Source organism: Hoplias malabaricus, chromosome Y, assembly GCF_029633855.1.
Source record: "Hoplias malabaricus isolate fHopMal1 chromosome Y, fHopMal1.hap1, whole genome shotgun sequence".
Classification (NCBI taxonomy): Eukaryota; Metazoa; Chordata; class Actinopteri; order Characiformes; family Erythrinidae; genus Hoplias; species Hoplias malabaricus.
In genome coordinates, this window is record NC_089820.1 from 76,422,204 (window position 1) to 76,436,009 (window position 13,806).

At 36.4% G+C, this 13,806-nt stretch overlaps 2 protein-coding genes across 3 annotated transcripts; both read right to left on the bottom strand.

Annotated features, from left to right (window-relative positions):
* Positions 1-539: 539 nt before the first annotated feature.
* Positions 540-4,773, bottom strand: LOC136679607 (chemokine XC receptor 1-like). Of its 2 annotated transcripts, none has more exons than XM_066658236.1 (2): positions 4,721-4,773; positions 540-1,781 (listed from the first exon to the last, which is right to left on the bottom strand). In XM_066658236.1, the coding sequence occupies exon 2, from the start codon at positions 1,772-1,774 to the stop codon at positions 812-814; it is 963 nt and encodes a 320-aa protein (XP_066514333.1). In that variant the 5' UTR covers positions 1,775-1,781; positions 4,721-4,773; the 3' UTR covers positions 540-811. The 2 variants fall into 2 exon arrangements, with proteins under 2 accessions (XP_066514333.1, XP_066514334.1); XM_066658237.1 differs by lacking the exon at positions 4,721-4,773 and adding an exon at positions 2,561-2,593.
* Positions 4,774-5,112: 339 nt separating this feature from the next.
* On the bottom strand, positions 5,113-8,423 carry LOC136679390 (chemokine XC receptor 1-like). Its single transcript, XM_066657891.1, has 2 exons — positions 8,307-8,423; positions 5,113-6,654 (listed from the first exon to the last, which is right to left on the bottom strand). Exons 1-2 carry the CDS (start codon positions 8,402-8,404, stop codon positions 5,616-5,618), a joined length of 1,137 nt encoding a protein of 378 aa, XP_066513988.1. The 5' UTR covers positions 8,405-8,423; the 3' UTR covers positions 5,113-5,615.
* Positions 8,424-13,806: the final 5,383 nt, after the last annotated feature.

A 13,806-nucleotide genomic window follows, 5' to 3' on the forward strand; every position in this document is an offset into this window, starting at 1 on the left:
CTTAATGAGGGAACTGGCTGAGATGTGAATTAGTAGCCGTCTTAAGAGAAAAATGAAAGTCAAAGGGTGATGAGCCCTTCCTCTTTTTTTCTGCTCTGCTGAGTTGTTTCACAGTGAGTTTTTAACTTCCTTTTTGCATACTTCACACTGTAAGTAGTGTGAAGGAAAATAAGAATGGGTGCATGATAAACAACTAAGATCTTGAGTGACATTACATATTACTGATTAAAACATTAATTCTTAGAGGAAGAAAGAAGTGCATTAATGTGGAAATAGTCAATGTTTTAAGTACAGAGCTTAATTTGAAAGATTAGGAACGAATTAATTTCTACATTCATTCATTTTCTGTTATTGCTTCCTCATGTTCAGGGTTGTGGTAGGTTCACTGACTAACCAGAATCACAGGGAAGCAAACACTCACACTGGTGAATACTTTGGAATAACCAATCCACCATTAACAGGAATGTACATTTTAAAATCAGTTTTATAAAGAAGTGAAGATCTAATGTCAGCAGAAGGTTTTGCTTTATTTTCTCCTTTATTTACATTTGCTGATTCAAGACAAACTCAAGTGTTAATTCATTTACATGTTTCAAATTATATACATATTCATATCAACATTTCTCCATTCTTTGAAGGGATTAACATGTGCATTACCACATGCAAAGCTTACAGTAGAGATGTTGGCCCTAAATAAACTTATAAAATATTTAATTTCTTTCAGCATTATTATTCCAATCATACAGCTAGTACATGGGGATATCTTCAACCTTGGAATAGAGACTCTTGTAGTTGGGAAGTTGATCCACTCTCAGGCATTACACAGCATCTTCTTCAAGTGGTTTTGGAATTTGCTCCCCATAAAGACATAAAAGACTGGATTGAGGCAGCAATGGGAGAAGGCCACCAGACGGGAGACGTATGAAACATAGTCGATAGTGGTACTGACATTGCACTCATTAAATGGAGCAATATTAAAAGAAATGAATGTGTAGAGGAAGATGGTGATGTTGTAAGGTGCCCAGCCGATGAAGAAGACCACCACGATGCAGAGGATGAGCTTCACTGTCTTGCGGCGGGTGTGGGCCATGGGTCTGAGGAGTCTCTCAAGGATCTGAATGTAGCAGAATGTGATGGTGATGAAAGCAGCAAGGAAGAAGCCATTTTGTTGGTAGGTGCCAACATTCTTCCACTTGATGTCATGGTAATCGCAGTAAACCTGGCCCTCTGTGTTGTCGTCAATCACAGCGGTGGTGAAGATAACATGAGGAGTTGCAGCACATAAACTTAGAACCCAGAGGACCACTGAAGTCAGAACACTGTGGTATCTCTTTCTGTTCGAGATTACAGACTGGGGATGGACCACGGCTACGTAGCGGTGCACCGTCATCGTGGTCAAAAATATAATGCTGCTGTAAAATCCCAGGAAGAAAACATAGCTAACAGCTTTGCAGGTCACTTCTCCGAATGTCCACCTACCAACACTGTAGTAGTAAGCCCAGAAGGGCAGGCCAAAGGTGAAGACCAGGTTGGAGAGGGCCAGGTTCAGGAGGAAGGCATTGGTCAGGGATTTCAGATTTTTATATCTGACCAGCACCCACAGGACCAGCGCATTGCCCACACAGCTGAACATGGTGATCACAGAGAAAAAGACTGGAGTGATAATGCATTCAAACTGGTGCACCTCAGTCTTGTGGCATTCATCATCAATATATTCATAGTAATACGTTATGTTGTCTGGCTCAGTAGTGTATAACATATAATCTTCCTCCATGTCTGTGCTAATGGAAAGAAAAACAGCAAATCATAAGTGGTACAGAATGACAGAAAGAGTGTGTAAATAAAGAGCAGATTAAACATGTAATATTTAAAAAAATACAATCAGTGTAATACAGATGCAAGTAAACTGTAATGCTGTTCAGTCATATTTAATGTAGATGACACAAATCAAGTTCTTGATTTTTCACTAAAGCAGATGTTTGCTAAAGTATTCTGACTCAGTAGTTGGGAAAATATAATATCCCTGCATGTGCATGCTAATGCAAAGAAAAACAGCAAACTGGGAGTCATACAGAAACACATACAGAGTCATACAGAGTGTGTAAATAAATAGAAAATGAAACATTTAATACTGAAACCATTTTTTCTTTGATTTGAAAATAAGTAACAGACTCTACAGGAAATTGGGTAAATGTTTTTTTTTTTTTAATCACATTTAAATTAAATTATTTAACATCCTAAAACATCTACACAGACAGTCCGCATGTATTATGGTCAATTATTATGGTCAATTCAGCAAATAAATAATGTGTGATATACTGTGCAGTAGTGTGCTTCCTGTAGAGGACAGGCTGAAAAGGAAATTCACTTTTTCTCTAAGCAAGAACAGAGCCTAAGATACATCCAGTTTTAAGATTATTTTCATGACTTTTTCATAAAATGTTGTTTTGTAAAGCAATTTAAAATCAGATGAACCGATGTATTTAAGTTAGCTGAGCTGTTAAAATTTAATTTTAAAATATTTTTAAATATTGGTTTAAAAAAAAACCCAAAGACCTACTGTTCTTCGCAGTGGTCCGTGTGTTCAAGTCCTGATTTGGTTGGAAGTTTTAAGGCACCTGAGGCTAGACAAAGTGCTCAAGTTTAGATTTTTCTGCTTGTGTTTCACAGTGTGGTTTTTAAACTTCCCTTTGGAACAATTCACTCTATCAGCACTACGAAGACTTAGACTAGGTTTAGGCACGTGATGGACAACTATAGGATAAAGTGATACTGCATATTATTTATTAAAATATATATTCATTAGAAATAGTAAATACTGTATTAAGTGGAATTAGTGATCATTTTCAGTTGCTTAATCGGAAAGATTGTGGGAATGTAAATTTTAAAATAAACCCGGTGAAAATGTGAAAAACTCAAGTCAGCAGAAAGCACTGCTTTATTCAATGGTTTATTGACATTTTCTTTTAAAGGCAACTCTACAGTGAAATTATTTACACATTTGAATTCATTTTATATTCAAATCAACCTGTGTAAATTCTTTGAAAAGAAATGTGAATCAAACTTTGCATATTTAAAGGTTGAACTTACAATCCTTTCTGAACAATAATTTATATATACTTAAGTTTAAAAAACATTAAATGCCTCAGAAAAACTGCATCTCCTGATATTCCTGCAAGATCTGCCCAGATAACAGACTCATTTGGGCCAAATCTGTCTCGCTTTTGGCACCTACAGCTCAGTTATGGCACTGGCAAGTGTTGTGTGGGTAGGATGTGGGCCAACCGTCGTGAGGCAGGCTTGACTTTGGTTGCAGCATGTGGTGCGTGGGCCAGACTTAGTCCACAACACGCCTGGCGTGTGACTCATTTAAGGTGGACCTGTGGCTGAGTTAAGGTGGCCAGACTCACCGTGAGCCAACAGAGGACTGCAGATGTGCCACATTTGGGCCAAACATTCATTGCTATCTGGGTGGTAGACCTCCAAACCTATCACCATCAGCCTTAAATTCAGTGAAATCATAAAAAACAAAATCCAGATCTACTCTCTATCTATAGATTTGAAATGATTCACAAATGATTCAGATTTATAGATAGACAGTAGAGCTGGATTTTTTTGCCCACAAATGAGTCCATCCATCTGTGAGAACACACATTAACATTAAAAGACTGAACGGATGTAAAGCTGTCAGAAAACATCTAGTGAGAACAGGACATGGACTGAACTAAAAGAAGAAAAAGCAGGCACCAGTCGAAGTTCATAAATGTTGATTTATATTATTTTGAATAGAAATGTTGGTACTAATTAAGTTAATTTGACAATTTCTTTATTTCACCATTAAAACTACACACTTTCTTAAAGCTAGTACATGGAGATTCCTTCCTCATTGGTGTAGAGACTATTGTGATTGGGAAGTTGATCCACACTCCTGCACATGTTCCGCAGCATCCTCTTTGAATGGTTTCGGAATTTGATACTGATAAAGGCATATACAACTGGATTGAGGCAGCAGTGGGAGAAGGCCACCAGACGGGAGACGTATAAAACATAGTCAATGGTGATGCTGACACTGCACTCATTAAATGGAGCAATATTAAAAGAAATTAATGTGTTGAGGAAGATGGCGATGTTGTAAGGTGCCCAGCCGATGAAGAAGACCACCACGATGCAGAGGATGAGCCTCACTGTCTTGCGGCGGGTGTGGGCCGTGGGTCTGAGGAGTCTCTCAAGGATCTGAATGTAGCAGAATGTGATGGTGATGAAAGCAGCAAGGAAGAAACCATTTTGTTGGTAGGTGCCAAGATTCTTCCACTTGATGTCATGGTAATCGCAGTAAACCTGACCTTCTATGTTGTCGTCAATGACAGCGGTGGTGAAGATAACATGAGGTAACTCCTGATCAAACTTCATGGTCATATTTTTAACACACAGGGAACCAACTTCCTGTTATGGTCTAAACAACATAGAGTTCTTTGTGTGCATTATAGTGAAGTAGATGCTTTCCTGGAGAGTTTAAATGGAAAGTTTACCTTTTCTTTTTTTTTACCACCTAAATACATCCAGCTTTGAGATTTTTCCATTCTTTCTTCATAAATGATTTTTTATTATTATTTAAATCAGGTGAATGAATATATGTCTCTAATTCTGTTGAGTTGTTGACATAATTTTTCTAAGAAGATAAACAAACAAAAGTTTTTCAAAAATTAAAATGAAGACTTACTTTTCTTTGTGATGATCAGTGTGTTCCGTTTGAATTTGTTCTTGTTTCTTCCTCGTGTCTCTAAGTGTTAGGGTGCTGAAGGCGGGACAAAATAGTTCCTTTTTGATTTTTCTGCTCATTTAACAAATGGTTAAACAGCGTGGTTTTTAAACTTCCCTTTGACACAGCTCACAATCCACGATATGAAGACTTTCCCTTAGAATATGAGCATACTTCATTATTGTAAGTTTAAGTGATACTGTATTTTATAAATTCAAACATATAATTTTTGGAAGTTGTAAGAAGTTGAAATAGTGACTGATTTAAAGTACAAAATCTGAAATGTTAGTGAAATTTATTTAAAAATCAACCCTGTGAAGAAGTACACAAACTCATAAAATAATCACTGCTTTATTTACTTGTTTATTTACATTTTCTGATCCAAGCCACATTTCAGAGTCGAGTTCATTTACACATTTCAAATAATTTTATATTTAAAACAATCATGATTTACACTGCATGACATGCTACCCAGAACAAAATATCTATACAACTATAGCCATAAAACTTTGAATGTACAGTCATTAATGGACAATGCTTTAAAAACTTAGAACAAATCATAAGTTCCAAAGAAACATGTTGACACAAAGAAACTGTCTACGTCCTGACAGTCCTTTAATATCTGGTATATCATCAACAGCGGCCCGAGAGTAATGAAAAACTCACTTTTCACCCAATCACTTTGATTGTTCTCAAAAACTGGTATTGCATGCAACGTTATGATTCCACGGTCATTTTGTGAATCCTGTAATAATCCATTTTGAGGCAATTAAGTTCAATGGTGTATTATATTTGGTTGAATTAAACTGTTGGTCTCAGTTAAACTAAGCTAATATAACTGCACACAGTTCTACTGCTAGAACATGGAGATTTCGTCCCCATTGGAGTAGATACTATTCCGACTGGGAAGTTGATCCACTTTCCTGCAGATGTTCCATAGCATCTTCTTCAAGTGGTTTCGGAATTTGATCCCCATAAAGACATAAAAGACTGGATTGAGGCAGCAGTGGGAGAAGGCCACCAGACGGGAGACGTATAAAACATAGTCAATGGCGATGCTAACAATGCACTCATTGAATGGAGCAATTTTAAAAGAAATTAATGTGTTGAGGAAGATGGCGATGTTGTAAGGTGCCCAGCCTATGAAGAAGACCACCACGATGCAGAGGATGAGCTTAACTGTCTTGCGACGGGTGTGGGCCGTGGGTCTGAGGAGTCTCTCAAGGATCTGAATGTAGCAGAATGTGATGGTGATGAAAGCAGCAAGGAAGAAACCATTTTGTTGGTAGGTGCCAACAATCTTCCAGTTAATGTCTTGGTAATCACAGTGAACATGGCCCTCTGTGTTTGGGTCAATGACAGCGGTGGTGTAGATAACATGAGGAGTTGCAGCACAAAAACTTAGAATCCAGATGATAATCGAGGTCACAACACAGTGGTATCTATTCCTGTTCAAGATTACAGACAGGGGACGGACCACGGCTATGTAGCGGTGAACCGTCATCGTGGTCAAAAAGATAATGCTGCTGTAAAAACCCAGGAAGAAAACATAGCTAATGGCTTTGCAGGTCACTTCTCCGAATGTCCACCTACCAGCGAAGTTGTAATAAGCCCAGAAGGGCAGGCCAAAGGTGAAGACCAGGTCAGAGAGGGCCAGGTTCAGGAGGAAGGTATTGGTCAGGGATTTCAGATTTTCATATTTGACTAGCACCCACAGCACCAGTGCATTGCCCACACAGCTGAACAGGGTGACCACAGAGAAAAAGACTGAAGTGATGATGACTCCAAACTGGTACACCTCAGTCTTATGGCATGCATCATCACTATAGTCATAGTAGTCAGTTATGTTTCCTGACTCAGTAGTGTATAAAATATAATCTTCCTCCTTGTCCATGCTAATGGAAAGAAAAACAACACAACATAATTGATACAGAATGGACAGAGCATGTAAATAAACACCTAATGAAACATGTAATTTTATAAAAATACATTTTCAAAAAAGTTGGAACACTGGCAAAATAAAAGCAAAATGCAATGATGTGCAAATGTTTAATTCCTATATTTATTTTAAAGTAGCACAATGGCAGTAAATAAAATGTTGAAACACAGAACGCTTATTGTTTTTTTGAACCATATTTGCCCATTCAGTGAGTGACAGGTCTGGATTAGTTTAGCACATGGACTAAACTAGAAAAACATGAGTTAAACCAGAAAAAGACGCTGTCTGGATGGTAGAATGTTGCTCCAAAAGCTTCAGCATTAATGGTGCCTTTACAGATGTTCAAGTCATGCATGCTGTGCACACTCATAACAAGCCACATATTCCCTCTCCTTTTTAGTCCAAATTATGCAGCATTTATAATTTCCCCATATATAAATATATAGTTTTTTTTCTGTTTTTATTATTTTCTACATTGTAAATGAACATGGACGACATTAAAACTATGAAGAAACACATATGGAATTATGTAGTAAACAAAAAAATTGTTAAACAAACCAGAATATGTTTTATACTTTAGATTCTTCAAAGTAGCCACCTTTTACTTTAGTGACAGCTTTGCATTATGAGGTCATCACCTGAAATGATTTTCAGTGAACAGCTGTGACCTCGTCAAGAATTAATTTACTCGCCTTCTTAACGTGTTTGAGGCCATAACTTGGGTTGTGCAGAGGTAGCGGCTGGTACACAATTCTATGCAATGAATAGCCCTATTCCACCAATGACTAATGAATTATTACACAAGGCATCAAACTCAAAGAGGGTTTTTTTTTTAAATATAATACTTCTTAAAACATTATAAAACAGTATATTGTTACAAATAATTATATGGTTAAATTATTTTTAGATCATTGCATTCTGTGTTTTTTACAGTCCCAGTTTTCTATAAATAGGGTTTGTACATTCTGTGTAATGCACCTGCAATGAAACTATAATTCTGTTTAATCTAATCTAATGTGTCAGAGCGGCTGCCACAAATCAAGTTCTTGTTTTTTGCCGTACAAATGCAGCATCATACAAATGTTTGGAGACTGCTGATACAAAAAAATATTATTATTTTTTTTTCTTTTTTTCAAACATTATCTAACTTCAAATTTTCTGTAAATGCAGCAGATGAATACATTTTTGTGATTTAAGCATGCAGAAATGCATTTAAAACAACCTTTAGTTTTTATAAATAAAAATGTCTATAAAGTAATTTTCATAACCCTTAGTGTCTGCATCAGGTGAGATGTGAATGTGGATAGGTGTAATATTGATATTGCAGTTGAATATCATGAGTTCAACAGGATGGAGGGGATGGCTTTATTTTAATTCAGTTTAACAAATGATTCAAGCTATTGTTATAAATACTATTTAAGGCACCTATAAATCCCCTATATGTGTTTAGAAATGCTTAAATGCCCTTTAATCATAATTTCATAAAAAAATCTGTAAACAGATCTTGGCATGTGACTGTACTTATTACACCCTGGAATATAAATGTGGCGTCTAACCTAATTAATACATTATATTTTATGAATGGTTCATAAGGTTTAAAGTGCATACCTTAGGTTGGAGTTCAAAGTGTCCTCAAATCGAGGTGGTTGAAGGTGACTGAAGACCAATTCCCTTATGAAACCATCTAAAAACGACACTGTTCCCATTACTAGTTATCAGATCATCCCACAAACAAAAAAATCAGGCCAATCAGGTGAGCTACACTAACTCTGAAATCCTTAATTTTGAATGTTTTGACCTTTGTCACCCAAACCATCCAACACCTTTTTAACATGATGTCTGCTGTCTGTTAAGTTGAGGACTTGGCTTGCTATGGCCACAGCATCACTGGGGTGCAGAGAGTACAGCATTCTTTTTTCTGCATGAGATCTATAAATTCAAAACCTATAAGCCTTGGAGGTTTAAACTCCTTGGACAGGTTGTCCAGGGTTTCTGCATCCAAAGGAACATGGCCAATGTCTAGCCTGGTTTTATTAACTTCACCTCTCTTGTGAAGTACCTCAGTGGATGTGATTGTCACTGGCCTCATTTCAGCTTTCCTTGTGTCAATCACTTTACCATGGCTAGTACTTAGCCCATGCTCAGAGTCCTCCTCAGAAGATGAATGGTCACTGCCATCAGAATAGTTAGTCTCTTCACCCATGCTGGTTGCAGCCAATTGTAGACAGTCTGGCTGTTGCTGGAGGAATTAAATCTGAGTAACAAGACTTTTGTAGATGGCCTATTGGTGAAGGACTGAAAGACTGACTTTTACATTTGGCATGTTGCAGTTCAAGGGATTTCAGTGATCTCTGAAGTTTTTCACAGGTTTTCTGTGCATTAATAGCAGCTTGTTTATGCTTTTTACACTCATCAGCTAGTTCAGAGATCTTCTCCTCAGATTCTCCTAGCTTGTGTTCCATGGACTTCAGTTTGTACTTCCAGTACTGCTTAATGACAAAGGTACTCCTTAGTCATGTTTGATACCATATCCTAAAGCTGATCTATATTCTTCAAGATTCCATTCTGTGTCTGCAGAAAAGCCTTTAGATGAAAAGTAATGACTGCTCTTTTGCTCATTGATGTACTTATTGACTATGCTGTCTATTACCTTTTTAAAATCTGGTTCAGTCCACTGAGGCATTTCAGTCCCTCCCTTAACTAATGTGCTGTTTCTATAGTTAATAGGTTTCCAGGAGACTTTACAATGTTTATGAGCATTTTGGCCATTTGAAGTCAAAAGGTAAGGAAGGAGGAAAAACAAAACAAAAAAAGTTTCCCTCAGTAGCTAACTAACTAAGTACTGCCCCCCCCCCAATCAAAGTATATAAGAACAGCCATAAAACTAAGTTTTTACCAGTAACACACCAGTGTTTCAACAAAACACAAACAGGCCTCTTTTGATCAGAAAATCTAAACACTTATAAAAATACCAGTCACAGTGTCAGGAATGCAGGGCAGACTGATGGAAGCGAATGCACTTGCTAAAATACAGAACACTTTTATTTAAACATAAGATAACAAAACAAAGACAGACAGAATTGGATCACACAACAGAATACTTAGACAAAGAAAGACCTAGACAGGGAGACTTGGACAGAAAAGACTTAAACAGATACCTAGATTAAAGAGACAGATACAGACTAAACCTAAACAGAGGGAACTAAACAGACAGAGATAGCTAAAGAGACAAACCTTGACAAAGAGAGCTTATACAGAGACCTGAACAGAGAGAGCTAATAGACTACAGACAGAAACCACAAACGTACACAAAGCACAGGAAAGGAAACACTAACAGACCAGAGAAACAAACTAGAGACACAAACCAACTTGATGGGGATGGGGATGGGGAGGGGGAGGAGACAAAGACAAAGACACCAAAAACAGACACACGGATGTGGAATGTCCAACAAAGAAGGAGTCAGACAAAGGAACTTAAGTATACAACACAGACAAGGGACACCTGAAACAGATAATGAGGGGGCAGGATTACAAATGAGACATGGACGAGGAGGAGGAACAAAGGTGGGACTAGGGTGGAGACATGAACAATAACAAACAGAGCCATGTGCAAGAGTACATGGCAGGGAAAACAGACAAGACAGGACAAGTGCATGACACATAATAACAGTAACAACAGTTACAAACTACTGGTCTTCCCTCACCTGAGGGGATAACAGTAACAACACAGTTACAATTTCAGGATACCTTTACTGACTCTTATTCCTTATATCCTAGTCTGCATAGGAGAAGGTTCTGCCAGAATTTGTCTTTAGAGTGCCTTCAGGGGTGCCTTCGCATTGGCTAATGAGTTTTTGAGTGACAACTCAAGTGCCCAAGGCATTCGTTGCAGCTCAGCAGCGGAGAGACAGAAAAGATTTCAACATTAAAGTGTGAGCAATTTTACACAAACAAGAATTCTTTTTGTACTTTACAGTTTTAAAACAATGAAATACCAGCAAACTCCAACAATAAATGTAGATATTGAGGTAATGTTCTCTCTAAAACGAAACATTAAAGATTTTACTGTGAATACAAACCTGTTCGTCTCTCGTTACCAGATACTGATCTGAGGTAAATGCACACCGATGTCTGTTTGCTCAGCATGAAACAGAATTAAAGAGCGTTTAGTTGTAAAATATTATTTATGAATGCTTGAGTCTCTGTTCAGAATCCTATCGTGTACTAACATAGAGGGTCTTCCCTTTCCCGTAATCACTGTTAGACGGTTTAAATGCCCAACTTTTATATTGAAGATCACAGTTAATCTGATTTTATCAAATACCTTATGTGCATTTTGTTACAGGAGGAGGTCTCAGAGAAAAGAGAAACATCACAGACAAGAGTGTTCCTGCTCCTTTAATGACTACAAATTTAATAAAGTTGTATCAAACTTCTGCAAAGTCCACTGTCATTTTTGGATTTTGAGAGGAAATGTGAATGATTAATAAATCATGAATCATTATTAACAATAATGAATTATTAATAATAACAACGATGATTATTAATACTAATATTGATAAACAAGAAGTCAAAGTGTTCTAACAGTATACAGTTCAAGCAAAAAGAACTATCTGTTTAAATATTATGAAAGAGGAAAGCATGCCTCTTCTGGTGTTTTCCTTAGACATTTATACATTTCAATACAAGAGTCTGGTATGTTACAAGAGAATGGTGTGTCTAAAATAATTTAGTATGTACAGTATTGTGTACTGGCTCTGGGTTTATTTTTTATTTTTTAAATTATTTTTATTTAATAATTATTTTATTTTATTAATTATAATTTATATTTATTAAATGTAAGTTTTACATGTAATAATTCAATTAGAACTATTACAATTATACATTTCACATGTAATAATATATATTTTACCTGTGGGATTTAAATTATTACTAGTAAAAAAATTTGGTAATTTGGTAAAAATGGTATTTTTAAAAATGTAATTCTTAGTAAAAATGAATTCACGTTTGTATTAATTACATTTTACTAGTAAAGATTTAATTATTGATATCACCATTTCAGTTTTCACTAGCAAAAATTAAATTCCTGATATCAGAAACAAGTGAAAATTGAATTTCTGATATCAACAATTTAATTTTTATTAGTAGATATTAACTTCCTGATATCATTCATTCATTGTTGCAGAAATGCTTTACATAAAGGGGGGTGGGGTAAAAAAAGGTTGAAGGTGTGAAAAACAATTTTAAATTTAATCCTAAACTCAACAGGAAGCCAATGCAGCTGCTGGAGAACAGGTGTAATATGTGCTGTACGCTTGGTTGAGGAAAGACCCTAGCTGCAGAATTCTAAATGTATTGAAAACAGTTTAACAGTTTGATTGGAAGTTCGTAGAACAGTGAATTGCAAAAATCAATATGAGAAAAAAATCAAAGCATTCACCAACATTTTAGCATCACTGTCACGAAACATGGGACGCAAGTGTGCAATATTCCGCAGATAATAAAACACAGTTTTAGTGACTAGATTACCTTGAGAGTCAAGAGAGAGACTTGAATCTAGGAGGCAACCAAGGTTCTTAACAGAACGGGCTGGATTAATATCAGCACCATCAATATGAACTGAGAAATCTGAAAATAATGTCTTCATTCCAACTAATAAAACGTTGGACTTGTCTACAAGTCGTTTGAGGAAGTTGTTCTGTAACCAGATGTTTAACTCTGTAATGCATGTACTCAAAGCCTGGGCAGAGGCAGCGAGGGAAGAAGTGCTGATGTAGATTTGGATATCGTGAGCATAGCAGTGGAATTTTAAACCATGTTTGTGGATGATCTGACCAAGAGGAGAAATATAAATAATAAAAAGCAAAGGAACAAGGACAGATCCCTGAGGAACACCACAATCTACCGGGGCCAAATAAAATTTATGAGAATCAATAGTAAGATACTGATGTTTCTCAGCAAGGTATGAATGAAACCACTGAAGAGCAAAGCCAGAAATACCAATAGATGATAATTTTGATATAAGTAGGTTGTGACTGACCGCATCAAAAGCTGATGTTAAATCCAAGAGAACCAGGATATTAAGGAATCCGGCATCTAAAGACAGCAGTAGGTCATTTGATAATTTAACCGGAGCAGATTCTGTACTGTGTAAAGTGCGAAAACCAGAGTGAAAGGGATCATTTAGTTTATTTGAGGATAGAAAATCTTGCAGCTGAGTGGCTACAATTCTTTCCAAGGTTTTTGGAGAGAAAGGGAAAATTAGAAATACGTCTGTAGTTGGGTAAACACAGAGGGTCTAACCCAGGTTTCTTCAGTATAGGAGTGATAGCAGCTGTTTTAAGTGAGGGCAGAATAGTACCTAAAAAAAAAAGCACAGATTTATCAAATGAGTTATAAATGGAGAGATATCAGAAGCAGCAGATTTTAGAATAGCTAGGGATTTAGACACACCATGAGAGACTCATGTTGAAATGTAGTTTAGGGAAAGCACCAGATAAGATGAAGAGGCATGCTAGCCGGTATAAATTAGCATGTGCTGAAAGAGTTTTGACTGATAAGAATTGATTTGTATAGCTCTCAAACTATGCTTATTACTAGTCACATCTTCTTTGTACTAGTAATAATGATTTTTGAATGAGTAATGATTTCAAAACGGAGCTCTGTTCCTTTTTTCCCAGTAAGAATTTCATTTTTGACATCTCCAATTACATTAGAGAGCTCTCTAATTCAATTCTTACTAGTAAAAATACAATTGTTTACTAGTGAGAACTGAATTACAGATATCTATGATTCTCATTTTCACTCAGTAAAAACTACTTTAGAGAGATCTTGAATTAGAGTTCTTACTAGTAAAACTGGAGTTAGGATTGTATCACTGGTGTCATTTTAGGCTAAAACTTCAGCCACATACAAGCAACGGTCAATATTTCCATCAAACATTTTGTTCCACCTTAGAACTGCATTTCCTTACAATCGTAGACGTTCCTTTTTAAGTCAGCTGTGTTTAATAAAATTATTTTATACAATAAAAAGCTTTTAGTGTTGATGTCTGCAGATTGTGACCCATTACACGTCCTTGTAAAAAAAAATAAAATAAAATAAAAAA